General features: G+C 30.2%; 1 protein-coding gene across 1 annotated transcript in view; it reads left to right on the forward strand.

Moving 5' to 3' along the window:
• LOC119607589 (protein O-mannosyl-transferase TMTC2) overlaps positions 1-16671 on the forward strand; it is a 112739-nt gene that overhangs the window by 83524 nt on the left and 12544 nt on the right. Inside the window, 5 exon segments of the mRNA XM_037961570.1 lie at positions 4407-4496; positions 14222-15092; positions 15094-15767; positions 15769-16202; positions 16440-16554. Of these exon segments, the coding sequence (XP_037817498.1) occupies positions 4408-4496; positions 14222-15092; positions 15094-15767; positions 15769-16202; positions 16440-16554 (2183 nt within the window). The 5' untranslated portion in view covers position 4407.

A 16671-nucleotide genomic window follows, 5' to 3' on the forward strand; every position in this document is an offset into this window, starting at 1 on the left:
TTATAAAACTACCACTACTTCAAAATAGAGGACAATGAGTAAAATGTTTGTAAAAGATAGACACATGGACACTTGCTACGTTTTGCTATTAGTTCATTTTAGTTGCATTCAGTGTGTGTAAGTGAATACTATTTACGTTTCCAGTTAAAAAAGATACACAGGATGTTTGTATGTATACATACTTTGTATGTATGTATGTGTGTTAGTGCATGGCTCTATGTATTTTTGTGATAATGACAAAATTAATGAGCAGCAGACAATTTTAGTTACCACTATGTACAACTAGCCAGGCATTCATATACAGGATGATAGACAGACTTCTTTTTATCCAACACAACAACAATTGATACCAAAATATCTAAAAAAGAAATTATAATGAATCCAAAGTCATACAATGACTGTTATAGAAAATGTACAAAACCTACAACATAGAACTTTATAAAATAGTATTAATAAGAACAAAGAGGAAACTATGTAAAAATAAAAACAAATATATGACAACCAATATTATATGATGATGATATCATCATGTGTTATGGCAACAACAAAAAAACTTAATGACAACTAAAAATAAAAAAATAAACACTAACAACAATAAAAATGTCATATAAACAACATTAATGACATCATTTATTAAATGACATTGCATATGTGAACGCTGACAAACATACACATTCATATACATCAAATTATATGCTTAAATATACATACATACATATGTATCAAACTTTTTTTTATATATGTAAAAAGTTTTAAAAAATGAAAGAAAAAATAACGAATAAAACAATTTTTGATTCTAATATGCCATTTATACCAACGAAAAACTAATTGTTTTTGGCTCAGTTAAATAAAAGAAAATGTTAAATTGAAAAACAACAATTTTTTAAAAAAATTCAAATCTTATTTATTAAAATATTTATTGTTTAACCCCCTTATTCACAAACAAAATTTTTATTTTATAAACAGTTTATAAATTAGATTTTGTATGGAAATTTTGTTTTATAAACCTTTTATAAAATAAAAATATAGTTTGTGAATAAGGGGGTAATAATATATCTAAAAAATATTTATGAAGTGGCTAAAAGTGCATATTAAGGTAAGTATAAACACATTGGTTTTAAAATTTTGTTTTTGAAAAACCAATGTGTTTTTGATTGGATGTAAATGGCATTTATGTAATTTTCACACTATTAAAAAAAATATGAAAAATATAACTTTAACATTGACATATTTTTAAAAAATGTTTATCATATATTTTAAATTTATAGGAAAAATATAAGACATGATGAATACACAATCTAAGCAGTAATTTAAATTTCTAACCTTAATACTTTAAAAAATATATATAGAAAGCTCATTCAACTTTCCAGTTTTGTTCGACAATTTTATTATTTTGGTCCTAATTTAATACTTTTAATAATATAAAATATCATATAAAACCCGAGGGATAGATGTCTATATACGCAATGAACGCAAAATATATTAAAAGTTTAAATTGCAGATTGGAAAAAAATAAAAACAAGTAAAAAAGTATAGTCGGGAGTGGCCGACCATATGACACCTTACACCAGTTATGAGTATATCTAAATGTGTATTATTTTTAATAATGATGCATTAATGTTGAATCTTTCCTTAATTTCGATTAATTTTTGATGAAAAAATAATTTTTCTGATGGAGGCTATATATGGGAACTAGGTTCAATTATGAACCGATCCTAATAAAATTTAGTGGAGGGATTTTTGTTGACATTCAAGTTAATTATACCGAATTTCATTGAAATACAGGTGTTTATAGGGGAATTTCAGAGGGGGACTTAGGAAGGGGGCTAGGATTTAATAAGGGCCGCTTATTACGAAATTTTGAAGTATCATTATTGCTTGTATAAAACGTAGTTGTGCCTATTTTTGTAGGAATATTAGTATATTTGACATAATTATGAGCTCCAAATCCCAATTTAGAGGGGTCCGGTTATATGGGATCTAGGTGAAATGATATAGGGTTCGTCCTTGGGTCAAAAGTAATGTATGTGCGACCTGAAGTTTTATTACAAGACAAGACAGACGGACGGACATGGCTTAATCGACTGAGAAACTGATTCTGAGCCGATTGGTATACTTAAAGGTGGGTTTAGGAGCATTAATTCCATGCGTTACAAATATCAGCACAAATCCACTATACCCTCCCCACTAAAGTGGTGTAGGGTATAATAAAGAATTTTACTAATATTTACTAACAACTATGTAACAGCAAAAATGTTTATGATTTCCAAAATTTAAAATACAGCAATAAACAAACAGCAACCAAGTAAAAATTATTTGAGTTTGAAGTAAAACACTAGAAGAGAAAAGGAAGAGAAATCAAATAATGTAGTTAAAGTTTTGAGAAGCTTGAGAAAGAATGCTTGAATAGATTTGAGGCGTAAAAAAATATTTTACTCTTTTAAAAGGAGCATGAGTAAGAAGCAGTCAAACTTTGATAAGTTTTTCCAAATTCAAAATAGCATATGCAGAGGAAAATAAGATACAGCGAAATATGCAACTATATTACTACTTTCTTTTTTCTTTGCTTCTGTAATATCATCAAACTTATAAATCCTTGGCATCATCACTCAACAAGAGTACAGTAAACAGTAAAATCATTCGTACATCTTTAATTTTCAGTTTAATATAAAACAAAACTAATTTTTCTTCTTTGCCTAGCATTTTAAATAAATTTTTCTTTATTCTGTTAATTTTTGGGCTATTCGATTTTAATGCAAAAAATATATGTATGCTATTTATCGGACCTGATTCTGAAATAATTTAAACCCACCGATAACTGTTTAAAAGTAATATTTTCACCTCAACTATCCATTAGAATGAATTTAATCAAATACGGCCAGTCGGAAAAGAATGAAATTCTGCATGAAGTTACTCGTGTGCACAACAACAACATTAACAACATGTAAGAATGCACAGTCGAGCATGGCCGACCATATGATACCCTACACCAATGATTATGTTAAAAATGTGGACTATTTGTTTTAAATAAAGCACTAATTTTGATTTTTACCTTAATTCAGAAATAATTTAACAATCTGTTGGCATAAAACGAATTTTTCTAAAGAGTTGTCATATGGGGACAGGGGGTTAATATGGACATAAACCTTTAAATATCATCGTGATATTAGGGTTTATAAGTGAATTTTGACCTTCACAAGGGTAAGTGTCAAATTTTATCAAATTATCTTGATTGCGACCTGTAGCGTTAGCACAAGCTTTACATGGACACACAGGTGGGCATAGCTAAATCGTCTCAGAAAGCGATTCTGAGCCGATTGTTGGGTGTTATAAACATGAGCCCGAACGGATTATACCCTCCCTACTATAGTGGTGTAGGGTATAAAAATTACAAATATTTTGCTTGTGTAATTTTTCCCTACATAGTTTTTTTATATTATTTGTTGTACAAGAAAATGCTTTAAATATTACAAAAATAACAAAAATTCATTTTCTGCTACGCTGAAAGCAATACATATTTTGTATTTTGTATATTTTTGTAAACAAAAATTATAAGGATAAATAGTATATTCATCTGAAATTCTTGTTTTGATTATTAGCTTCTTTAAACATACTTACCCTTCATCAAATATGTATATGAACCTGCCTCTGTACATATTTTAGATAAATTTTCCGTCACTAGAAAAATTATACATTTCTTTTGAAATTCATTTCTGTTTTTATTTGTAGAATCAAAGCAAAAATTTTAATATTTTTTTCTAGACAAAGTTTTATTTCTGTACCATTAAAAATATTGCCAAATATTTCAAATCATGTTTGAAAAATTCTTCAGTTCTTAATAATAATGTTATTGTTTTTATTAAAAATATTGTTGTTTCTTTTTTAGTTACTTTTAGTTCATGTTCTTAAACAAACTTATTTAAACTTTTTTGTGGGCGTTTTATTTTTAAAAAAATTTCCGAAGGATTGTATAAGGGGGTAAAATGCTTTTTAATTTAACAATTTTTTATAAATATTTAACGAGATTTAAAATAAGCTAATTGGTTTAATTAGTAAACTGTCAACATTTGTAATTGACAAGGGGGTGGTTTCTATAAAGAAACTCTGTGTGTAGGAGCAAATACTAACTAACCTTTAAAACCTGATGATGACTGAATTTGAATGAATTGCTGGCTGAATGTAAACTGGTTGCTTTTAAACTTTATATACCCTTATCGCATTGAAAAATACAACGATAGTGTTTAAATTATGATAAATATGCCACAACAAAAATTCAAATATCCACCACCTATGTATAATTAGAAATATTCTATTATCAATTTTTATTGTAAAATAACCAATATTATAAAAATTTTAAATATTATATTAAATTTAATATATTAATTGTATTTTTTTTTAATTTTTAGCATGATGGACTTTACTAGCTTGGGCTGTTGTGCTTTGGCATTTATTTTGTATTTAAATACATTAAATTCTGGATTTGTTTATGATGACAGGTATGTTGTAAAATTTGTTTCTGTAAAATAAAAACAATTTTATATAAAATATAAAACAAAAATAAGAGATACAAATAATCAAGTACTTGTGTAAAATTGAAGGCAATATTTCTGAGTTCTTGAAAAGAAAAATAAAAACAAACAAAAAACGAATGAAAATTAAAAAGTGATTTATCCTTGTTATTAAAATAATATTGTTTATGGCTGTTGTAGTTATTTTTTTGATGTTGTCCTTGGTATATACATATAAAACCCAAAAAACATAAATCTAAACAACAACAAACGATAGAAGAACAAAAAATTAAACAAAAATTTCTGAAACAAGAGCAAATCTGTAATATACAGTGACTGATGTAAAAAGTATGAAGTCAAGAATCAGACGCTTCTCTCATTTTACTAGTGCCAGTAAACTAGTGCACATTTCAAACTTGAAACCCAAAAAAGTCTTAAAAATTGTGTAATTTTGAAAGAAAAATTATTTTTTAAAGATTTCTCTAAAAACATTATTTATTTTACATATACTATATACTATAGACCTGGACTACGTGTACCTAATATTCAACATAAATAAAAACAAATACATGCCCTCATATACACACACTTTCTATTTTATAGAATTATACAAGTATATACATATGTATGTATGTAGCTTTATTCGTGTGGATTGTCTTAAAGTTTAGGTTCTCTAGTAAATTGTTGGCAAAAGTTTTGCCAAATGAAATTTAACTTATCTCTCGATTTCATATTATTAAGGTAAGACAAGTCAAAAACTACCAGTTACAACTGCAAAAACCCACAGAATGTTTAACATTGTTTCAGATTACAAACAGATGTTGGAGGATGAAACTTTCTATAGTCGTTCCATTAAACAACAAAAACAATATCGGTCATTGTTCTAAAAATGATTTAAAAATGACAACATAAATTTGTAACTTTTTATATTATTTTGATTTTTTCCCTCAAATGACCATTTGTACAACAATCTGTAGGGTGTCCAAATGTTTTGCCATTATTATGATTATTTTTGGTACAAAACAAAATCAAGTTTATGGCCAAAGTTTTATAAATGTATTTTTTAACATTGTATTAAAACGATTCGTTATAAGGCATTTGTAACAAAATACTACAACATGTATAATATGTCTTTAAGTTTCATTAAAAATAACTTATTGTTAAATTAGAAACAATTTTATGGCACAAAATAAAAGAAACATGAAAAAAATTAAGTAGAACAAAAAACTTTTTTACGTTCAGCAACACTTTTTAAGTCGAAAAGTTTTGCAAAATATTGCAACTTATTAAAGCTTTAAAAATATAATTTGTTGGTGGCAAAAAAATGAGCAGCATGATGGGAAAATTCTTTGGAAGTCAACTTTTATAGAAAAAAATACAATTAGTGCTATATTCGGCTTTGCCGAATCTTAAATACCCTCCACCAGCAAGCTACTTTTTATTAAAACCCATTTAACTACATATCAAATTTTTAGATAACTTAGGAAAATTTTTGTTTCCGTATTGAGGGTACTAACATTTATGTATATGTGAAACTAATTTTAATTAGGCCCAGAAAAATGTATATTAATTGGCCAGTTATTTGGACTTTATATGTATATGATCTATGATCTTACACAAAACATATTTTTGTCGATTTTTATCAAGATATCTTTATTTGATAATGAAATATGTGCCTTAAAGTGATTTATTGAAGTGGACCTTACATAGGAGCTATTACCATATAAGGATCAATCCTGAAAAAATTTGGTAGAATGATTTATATGCCCACAAAACAAATTCAAGTCGTACTTTATCCCGATAGCATTATTATTCAAAGAAATATATGCGATTAAGTGATTTTCGTAAGTGGACCCTCTATGGGAGCCTATCCGGGAAAAATTTCGTAGAGTGATTCATATAAAGACAAAACATATCTGTGTCGAATTTTATCAAGATAACTTTATTTGACAATGAAATATGGGCGTTTAAGTGATTTTTGGAAGTGGGAATTATATGGGAGCTATGACCAATAATGGACCGATCCGGGGAAAAAGTGGTAGAATGATTTATATGTACACAAAATATATTCAAGTCGAATTTTATCCTTATAGTTTTAGAATTTAATGAAATATATGCGTTTAAATGATTTTCGGAAGTGGGCCCTATATGGGAGCCATGACTAATAATAGACCGATCCATAAAAAATTTTGTAGAATAATTTGTATGTACACAAACCATATTCAAGTCGAATTTTATCACAATAGCTTCATTCATCAATAAAATATTTGCGTTTAGGTGATTTTCGGAAGTGGTCCTTATATTGGAGCTATGACCAATTGTGGAACGACTGAGATCTACGTTGATAGTATGATTTCTGTTGATATTACATTTGCATGTACAAAATTTTGTGTTGATACCGATATATTTGAGGGAGTTGTTAACGCTAAACTAATTTCCGGGAATATATACCTTTGTATGGGGGCTATGGGAAATTTTCGATCGATTATTTTAATTTTCAACACAACTGATCCCTGGGTAAAAAAAAAATAATGTGTGACAAAATTCATCGAATTGTCTTTTCTAGTTTATGAGAAAACGACTTAAGAATTAAGAAAAAACACGTAATTTTTTCGAGGTAGTCTGAAATTTTTACTCATAACTATTAATATTGTGAACCGATTTTGCTGATTTTCAATACCAAAACTACTTAGGATAATAATGAATATTTTCGGTGAATTTGGTTTATTTTTTTTGCTTAGTTTTAACAGTGAGCGTGTTTTAGGCAGACAGACGGACATAGCTAAATCGACTCAGAATTTGATAAGGTCCCGAAATATATACTTTGTTGGGTCTCAGATGAATATTTCTTGGTGTTACACACGGAATGACAAACTTATATAGAGGGTATATATCACCACTGATTGTGGTGGAGGGTATAATAAATTTATAAAACTTTTAGAATGAAAACTGTAGAAATAGAATATGAATTAAGCAAAATACTTAAAATATTTCCTAAAATAATATACTTTTTAATCCAATAAAATATATGCATTTTAATTTGAAAATAATAATTTGGCTCATAACAAAATAAAAAAATGTTTAGCAATATTATAAAAAATAGTAATGATATTCGATATTCTTGCATTTCCTTGATAAAACACTTCATTTCAATCTCCTAAATTTTATTTAAACAAAATCTTATTTAATATTACTTTTAAACAAATACTATCAGATATTCTGCTCACAACAAAAGATTTAGTATTTTCAAAGGTGAATTTAAAGTTCTTAAAGTTCACAAACGTTTATTGAAATTTTCATTTTATTAAAAACAAAAAGAAAAAAGCAACAAAATTAAATAAAAGTTCCACCTTTAAGTAAATTGTTTGCTAAAAAAGAAAAGACAGAAAATGTCTATAAACATGTTTACATGTTTACTATTATCTTTAAACGTATAAATTTCCTCATTTTCCAACTAAAGGAGTACAGAGGGGAGCGAAAACAACAAGTTGAAGGAAGGTGCCATAATATGAACACAAATTTCCATTCAGTTTATTGCAACCAGGGAGGTGGTAGACACAAGACAAGTGGAAACAGTTTATGGTGGTAAAAGAGGCGTTTAAGTAAAACCGAAAGTGTTTAACGTAATGGTCCCATTTTTTTCTGCTGCTCTGCTTTCTATACCTCACATAATGTTTAGTTACTTATATTTTTTCTTTCTACACTTCATTTTCCAACTTTTTTTATGATTTTTTGTTCTTTTGTATATAAAAAAGCCTTAAAACTTATTTTTAATATAAATTGAAAGGAGGCCAGCCATCCAGTCAGTCAGTCTGTGAGTCAAACAACCAGCCTACACGTACTTTTTATATTCTGTTTATATAAAATTTTCATTACTTTGTTGTTCCTTTTCTGTTTTGCTGTGTATTGAGGAAAGCTCGTCTTTTTAATTCTATACAACATTATTCACCAACTACAGTTAGTGAACGTTTCGGAATTTGTGCCTTCAAACGCAGAAAATTGAAATCAGCGAAACAAACTATACTACACTTCATTTAATTTTATGATTGTATGAGTGTATTTACGACAGTAATCAAAAAAGTACTTTGAAAATCGATTAAAGTAAACCAGTTCGAAAACGTGCATACAATTTATTATAAGCAAAAGTAATGATTAAAGTTTAAAAAAAATCCCAAAATTGATAAAGCTGAAACTTGAAAATATAGATACTCGTGAGTAAATTTGCCTTTTCAGAGTGTTTTTCTATCTCCCCAAAAATGTTTTTCTTTTAAAAAACTAATTGAAATATTTAACTTAAATTACTAAAATAATTTACAATCATTAAATTCATCCAATTATCGATATTTTTATAAACCTTTTATAAAATGTAATGTTGTTTATCAATCTGGACCCAATGTTTACGCTCCTTCTGCAGCGATTAAATTTTAAATAATAATAATTATTTAAGGCCCTTTTCCGTCTTCCTCGTGTTTGTGTAAATACACCAACTGCCGCACAAATACTCACAGATACACAAATTTGCCAACACTCACGTTTAAATCGCAAACAAATTTATACAATTTTATTTTATATACAAACAAACGAAACAGTTGTTGTTTTTATTGCTGTTACCGCCGCCGCTGATGTTGCCAGCGTTGCCATCATCATTATTATTGTTACTCTAGGAATATTTACATTCATTGTACTTAGAGTAAATTCAACTACATTCTTTCTTGGTATTTTTTTGTATTTTCACATGGCCTCCGGGACACTCCATGGGAATGTATATTCAGACTACGTTTTGTGTAAATGTATGCATGATATTTGTACGTGTATTGATTTCATAACAGAAAGAGAGAGAGAGAGAGTATCAGCGAAATACACGGAATGACAGACTGTATGTGTGAGAAAATAAACAAATATTCAACCAAAATCGAATATTCCCTAGAGCTTCAAGTGATGGCGGAAGTAATGGTTATGAGGTTGCCTTAATCCTCATCTTCATCGTAAACGTCATCATCATCATCACCAACACTGTGATTATCATAGACAACATTATTAACATCATATTGGTGTTATTTGTTAAAGCCACTGTAAATATGTGATACTTATTCAATATAAAATCTAGCCTCTATATCCCCCACCTATCTCTAAGTAAATGGAAATCATCATACACTAAGGAGTATGTATGTATACATGTGTTTGAATGAGAGAAAGGCTTTTAAGGTGGCAAAAGTAGTGAAGTAAAAAGCTAAATTTGTCACTCTTTCTAATGTAATATCACGCACGCATATTCTCTCAAATAAACACACACATATGAAGAAAACATTTACTTATGTATACACTTACATATGTATGTATAGGTATGTATATTGATAAGTACCCCTCTATCAGGCAATATTTTGCAGGTTTATTTAATATTAAGTGTTTGTATTGGTATTTGTGATTATACGTATAGTATGTACATATGCACTTGTATATGATTTCGTCCTTATATTATTGTATAACTATAAGAATGAAAAGCATTTGAATGCCGGTTTTGCAACATTTTATTAAATAGCATTTTTTGTTGTATAGGCGACAAATTCATAGATTCTAAATAATGTTATTTTATTTCGTTTTAATATTCGCATGGTTTCACAAAGAAAGAACATTTTAATGGTAAATGGTGTTGCTCTTACGCTTTAGTGGATACACCTTAAACTTTCTATTATAGTTGGCAATGTTAATAATGATAACGCATCTTCAATACACAGACCATAATATTAAATTTTGAGTTGAACACTTTTGTACTGGGTGTGCGATATGTATACATATTTTAGAATGTCCAGACGAACGCCTTTTTATGAATCTAATGAATATCTCTCAATCGATGCATATTATTGTACTGAACACATAATTTTTTTTTTTTGGAACGGTCATCAGTTTCCTAACAGCGATTGAAAATCCTAAGTATAATAAGTGATAAAAAACATCTTCAACTTTTTAAAATGGGCCCCAAATATACCTATGTACTTTGAGTTGATTACAAGAAAAAATATTTTTTAGAGTATTTTCGGTCCAGAAATTGATTTGGTCCACTTCAGAATTTTTAAAGTTTGGTCCATTTCGTATTTTTTTTACCCTACACCACTTTAGTGGGGAGGGTATATTGGATTTGTGCTGATGTTTGTAACATACAAATATTTCGTCGTAGACCCACCTTAAAGTATACCAATCGGCTTAGAATTTTCCGTCCGTCTGGCTGTCCATGTAAACTTTGTGAGGGCCCCATTTGACCCTAGCTCCCATACAAAGTCCCTTCAGAAAATTACTTGAATATCCCAAATTAACTTATAAACAAAAATATCGCGATGAAATTCAGCACAAAAAAATATTATGTAAATATAAATATATTCACAAAATTTTATAGGGCTTGGTTCATATTTGCCCCTAGCCTCCATAAATTGCTTAAATGTATCGGAACAAGGGAATATTGAAGATAAATGCTTTATTATGAAAAATAAATCACATTTAATATTCATAACTGGTGTAGGGTATCATATGGTCGGTCACGCCCGACTATACCTTCTTACTTGTTATTATTTAGGAATTTATATTCCCTTTACAATGCACTAAATGTCGTACCAGATATACTCTAATAAAAATAATTAAAAAGTTAAATTTATTTTCCAGCGATAAGATTTTCAATTTTTCTCGTATTTAGTACATTAATACGTTTGAGAAGTATTCCTACAAAAGAAAAAAATAGTCCACGGGACACCTTAATATATGTACATATATCAGCATAAACTATAACAAGCCAAGTAGCATTATTATGAGGATGATTATTACAGTATTAATTATCATTGCAAAATGTTTATTATAATCATTATTAATGCCATATAATGAGCTAAAGCTTTTACATGAAATACTTTTACCTTAAAAAGTTAAATAAGTAGATTACATATTTTTAGCCAGTAACCAGAAAAAGCAAAATGAGCAATACCGGTGACAGCAACAAAAACAATACTAGTGGAAATTGAAGAGAAATAATTTACGTCTTATGCCAGTTTGAGGAAATATGAATTTGGCAGAAGTAGAGAAATATTTTCGTATAGAATTTTTAATGTAATGACTGAATAGCTTCTCCCATTTTTTAATATTAATGTACATATATATGTAGTACAGAAAGAAAATTTAAAATTTAATATTACCAGTAATTACAAGCATTTAGTAAATATTGACAGATCATAATTAGGTTAGCTTATAAACAATTTAAGGCCGTTTTCTTTGTTTCTTATATTTGCAATATCGGTCATATCCATTCGACTAAGAGCCTAAAGGCCTTATTCATAAACAATTTTTTATTTTATAAACGGTTTATAAATCAAATTTTGTATGGACATTTCTTTTTTAGATCTTTCATAAAATAATATTTTGTTTATGAATTAGGGGATAAAACGTATGTATTTACAAAAAGTATATAATTTTTCATAAAAATTAGCCTGTTTTGTATTGTTCCAAACTGACACCAGTGAAATGATTTTGGTATTAAAATACTACTCTGATAGGCACTCCTACTTTTGGTTATACTCCTATTGTTAATACAACATTATTGTTAAATTTATAACCATTTTACAAATAAGCCTGATTCACTTATATGCTGAATACGCTTAAAATGACTTTAAGAAAAATAATTCCTTCAAAATGCCGCCCTAAAACCTGTTGATGACCTTAAATAGCTCTTCACAGAACAGCGAATGCCAGCTAGTACATTTATAGTTTCTATTATTTTTTTCCTAACCGGGCAAACAAAATTATGACTCAAACAAATGACAACATTTAAGATTAATTAAAATGTTTAGACGCCAGTTTGGCTTGTTACATATATATATTAAAGTGTCTGTGTTTGTCTGAGTTTTATATAAAATTTACGCCAGCTAAGGATGATGGTGTCTAGAGACCAATTTAATTTCCTTTTGATGACGTTTGTTAACTAGAAGCGACAGAAATAAGCACATTAATTGCCAAACGAAACTCTAAACTTCCGTGGCACCTGACAGTTATAAATAAATATACATATATACATACTCTAATGTACAATTACTAACAGTGTGAAATACTATACCCACAAAAAGACATACAAATACATTGCACAGACATAAAAGCCATAAATTTCTCTATTCTTATGGGATACCTAGACAATAAAATTGTCTATGTATATAGAGAAATTTGTAAATGTATTGGATTGTATTTAGTAGTGAATGCGTATTTCGTATATGTATACACATACACATTATAGGTATGTATATACATAGGTATGTGTAGCATTAACCTGTATCAAATTAGTTAAGAAAGTCATTTTGAAAACTTGGCCAAATAACATCGTCTTGTAACAAGTTTAATAAGGTAGCTTTACACTGCCCTTCTCCTCTGTTCATGTCTTTTGTTTTATTTCCTAAAACAGACACAAGTATCTTTCTCCCCATGATACTTGTTTGTATCTCTTGTATTGCAACAGTTTACTTTAGTTGATTAATTGTCGATTTGTTATAAAGTTTCATACATTTTGCGTGTCTAGAACTTCCACTTGTATTACAGAACACAAATACTACATCTATATCACTAACAGCAGCACTTTGTATCTATAGAATTTCAAGGGAAGCTCCGTCAAGCAATAACAATTTGAATGTTTCGAATTTATGTTTTCTGTTGTATAGTGAGTGTATATATAGAGCAGAAAGGGCATCCGTTTAAGAACATTTATTCCTTATTGCGTAACAAATTTAGGACTTTTGTTACTATTGCACTCATGTCCACCACCACTACCACCTGGCGCTAGTTGTACTCACAAATACAAAATCTGTGTACAATATTCTTGTACTCGAAAAGGAATAGGAAAAGCTGTTGAGTCGTTTACCTTAAAGCTCATGTTACTAATTAAATGCTTTTCAGTTCCGTTAGAATCGATGTACGTTCCGTTATATTGCCGCTCTATTGAAAACACTGTTAGAAACTTTTAAAATTTTTACAGTTATGTATGTATGTTTATATATGTATATAATATACATATATACATACATATGTATGTATATTAAGTAGTTCGTTATGTGGTTCTCTCATTAAAGAGTGATTTTACAAAAAGTAAATATTAACCAAATTTCACATGGAATAATCTTTTCTCTTGACAAACACCTCCAAACAGTATACCCTATCAAAATTATTTTCAATAAGTCGGTATTGTGCAGTTTATTGAAACCGGAAATTCTTTTCTTGTAGTTGGTACGTTACATTTTATTTTATTTTTTCTTTAAATTGGTAACTTTATGCCTTATTAATTTTGAAATATTGAATGGAAGTGTATGTCATAATTATAATTTATGGCAATACGTATTAAGTTTAATAATAAAAAACCAACAAAACAAAAAAATAGCAAAAGGGACATAAATATTGAAATATGCGTAGAGAGATGGGGATAAATGTACAAAGCTACACAAAGGTTATTGATTTAGTTTAACGGATGGGAAATATTTCCATTGAACTTGAATTTTTAATATCAAACAAAATTAAATAAAAAATTGTATTAAGATTAAACAACTGGATTTACAGCATATGTTTTAATTAACTTAAAAGTTGACAAAATTTTATTGCTCTAAAATGTCTTTAAAGTTAAGTTCCATAACATAAATTTTTAAAATCAATCTGTATTCTGTAAACATACTTATAACATATTTTCTTTTCGCATTTTTCAGACGTGCTATTTTAGCCAACACAGATGTCTCAGGAACTGCGTCCTGGCAGAGTGCCTTTCTACACGACTACTGGGGCACACCGCTAACTGACAGTGGCTCTCACGGTTCTTATCGACCGCTGACAGTTCTCACCTTCAGATTAAATTTTATACTCAGTGGTTATAATCCTTGGGGCTTCCATCTGGTCAACAATTTACTCCACTGTTTAGCCACGGGCTTGGTAGTGAAGGTGGCTCGACACTTTCTCTCCTCAGTGTGGGGTGTTGTAGCGACGGGAGCACTCTTCGCTGCACACCCCATTCATACAGAAGCTGTGGCAGGAATTGTAGGCAGAGCTGATTTGGCCGCCTGTGTCTGTTATCTACTAACCTTTCTCACTTATATGCGTCACATTGCGTGGCGAGAGAGAGGCGATCCACTGCAGTGGCTGGCTTTAAGTTTAACTTTAGTTTCCTCTATAGCTGCATTGCTGTTCAAAGAAACAGCCATCACCGCTTTAATAATATGCGGAATGTTTGATGTGATACGTGGCTTAAGCGGCCTAAAAGACAAGCACCGCGTACGGTCGGTATGTGTATTAACTTCAGTTCTGCTTGGCACTGTGTATTGTCGTCTGGCAGTGATACCTCGACCCCAAACATTATTCTCAGCTGCAGACAATCCCATAGCAAAAACCAACTCCGTGTGGACACGTTTCTTGACATTTCTTTATCTTCCGGTATTCAATTTCAAACTATTGCTGAATCCACAAGTGCTTAGTTTTGATTGGGGTATGAATGCCATACCACGAATAAACTCCATATGGGATGGACGCAACATGTTGAGTATGGGCTTCTATGGTGCATTAACCTACACGGCCTGGCAATGTTGTCCGTCTACTGCTGCAACGGCATATGCGTCTGCATTACTCCGCACACTATAAAACCAGACAGCAGGGGTGCTCTTCATATGGTGCATCGGGGGCACAATACCATTTACAACCACAATTGCAGCGTAAGTCACGCACTAAACGAAAATATTGCAAACAGGTACAGTGTCAAACCTCAAATGGAACAACAGTAACAAGTGACAACCAAACACAAGCCTACTACATGATGACTCCACCACCATCACCCCCCACACAACACTATTCAACTAGCACGCCAATACTAACAACAAATTGTTCTTCGCTTCACAGCACCACAGCATATCTCAAGCACAAACTATTGGGCATAAATAATCGCCACATCTGTGGTGATTGCAAACAGGAATTGAGTTCCGGTCATCATACAAATTCATGTCGGGTGTTGAACAACAACAATAATGTTTTAACACTGAGCCACTCAAATGTTTATCACACAGGCTGCTGTTGCCATCAGCTAATGTCTTCCAGTGTCGCGTCGTCCAACGGTCCGCCACCACAACTCTTTACCTTTGCTCTGCACAAGGCTATAGCCTCAGTGGTTACGGCACGTAGTTCCCGCAGCAGTAGTAGTTGCAGCAATTCAACAACAGCCAGTAACAAAAGCTCCGATAGTAGTGCTTCATCTACATGCAGTTCAGGATCATTCACTATCCTCGAAGTCATCAGCGTCACATAGAAATCTTTGCTTGGCAACGTGGTCATCGATACAGCAAGAGGATTTCATGTTGAGTGATATACCACACAAATGTGCAAATGCCAGTGTCTTGTTGATGGCACTGGCTTTTTTAACGCTACCCTTTCTTCCCGCCACAAATCTTGTCTTCTATGTAGGGTTTGTAGTGGCAGAACGCCTGTTATATTTGCCCAGTATTGGTTTTTGTCTATTAGTGGGCTTTGGCTTCGGCAAATTAATAGATCATGTGCGAACGAGTAAAAATCCCCGACATCAACAAATGCTGATACTGAGTTTGTGTCTGGTGTTGAGCGCTCTGAGTGCGAGGACGATAAAACGCAACTTGGATTGGCGAGAAGAGGAGAGTTTATATCGTAGTGCTGTGCAAATAAATCCACCTAAAGGTAAGTGAATTTTATTTAATTATTTGTTTTGAAGAAAACACATTTTTTTTTAAACAAAAATATTTTTTTAACAAATTTAATATAGTAATAAATTGAAATAAAAGAATTTTAGCGACAATTTTTTTAAGATTTTGGATGAAAAATCAGTTGTTTTTTATAAAAAAATTAATTATGTAAAATGATTTATTATTTGATTAAATTTTAATATCAAAACATTTAATTATTTTATCTTTATAGCTCTTGGCAATTTAGGAAGTGTCCTTAGTTCTCAGGCTCGTTACAAGGAAGCTGAGGAAGTTTTGTTAGAAGCCATCAAATATAGGCCAAATATGGCAGATGTACATTTTAATCTGTAAGTGAAAAAAATATATATCAAACTAATTTAGAAATACCAAATCAAAAAAAAATCAAAACCAAAATCAACTTTTTGAGTGACGAACAAATTTTCGTTCGACAGATTACTTATTGT

This window comes from Lucilia sericata, unplaced genomic scaffold (genome assembly GCF_015586225.1).
Source record: "Lucilia sericata isolate MDLA Ls3-8-SP2 unplaced genomic scaffold, ASM1558622v1 Contig000019F_arrow, whole genome shotgun sequence".
Taxonomy (NCBI): Eukaryota; Metazoa; Arthropoda; class Insecta; order Diptera; family Calliphoridae; genus Lucilia; species Lucilia sericata.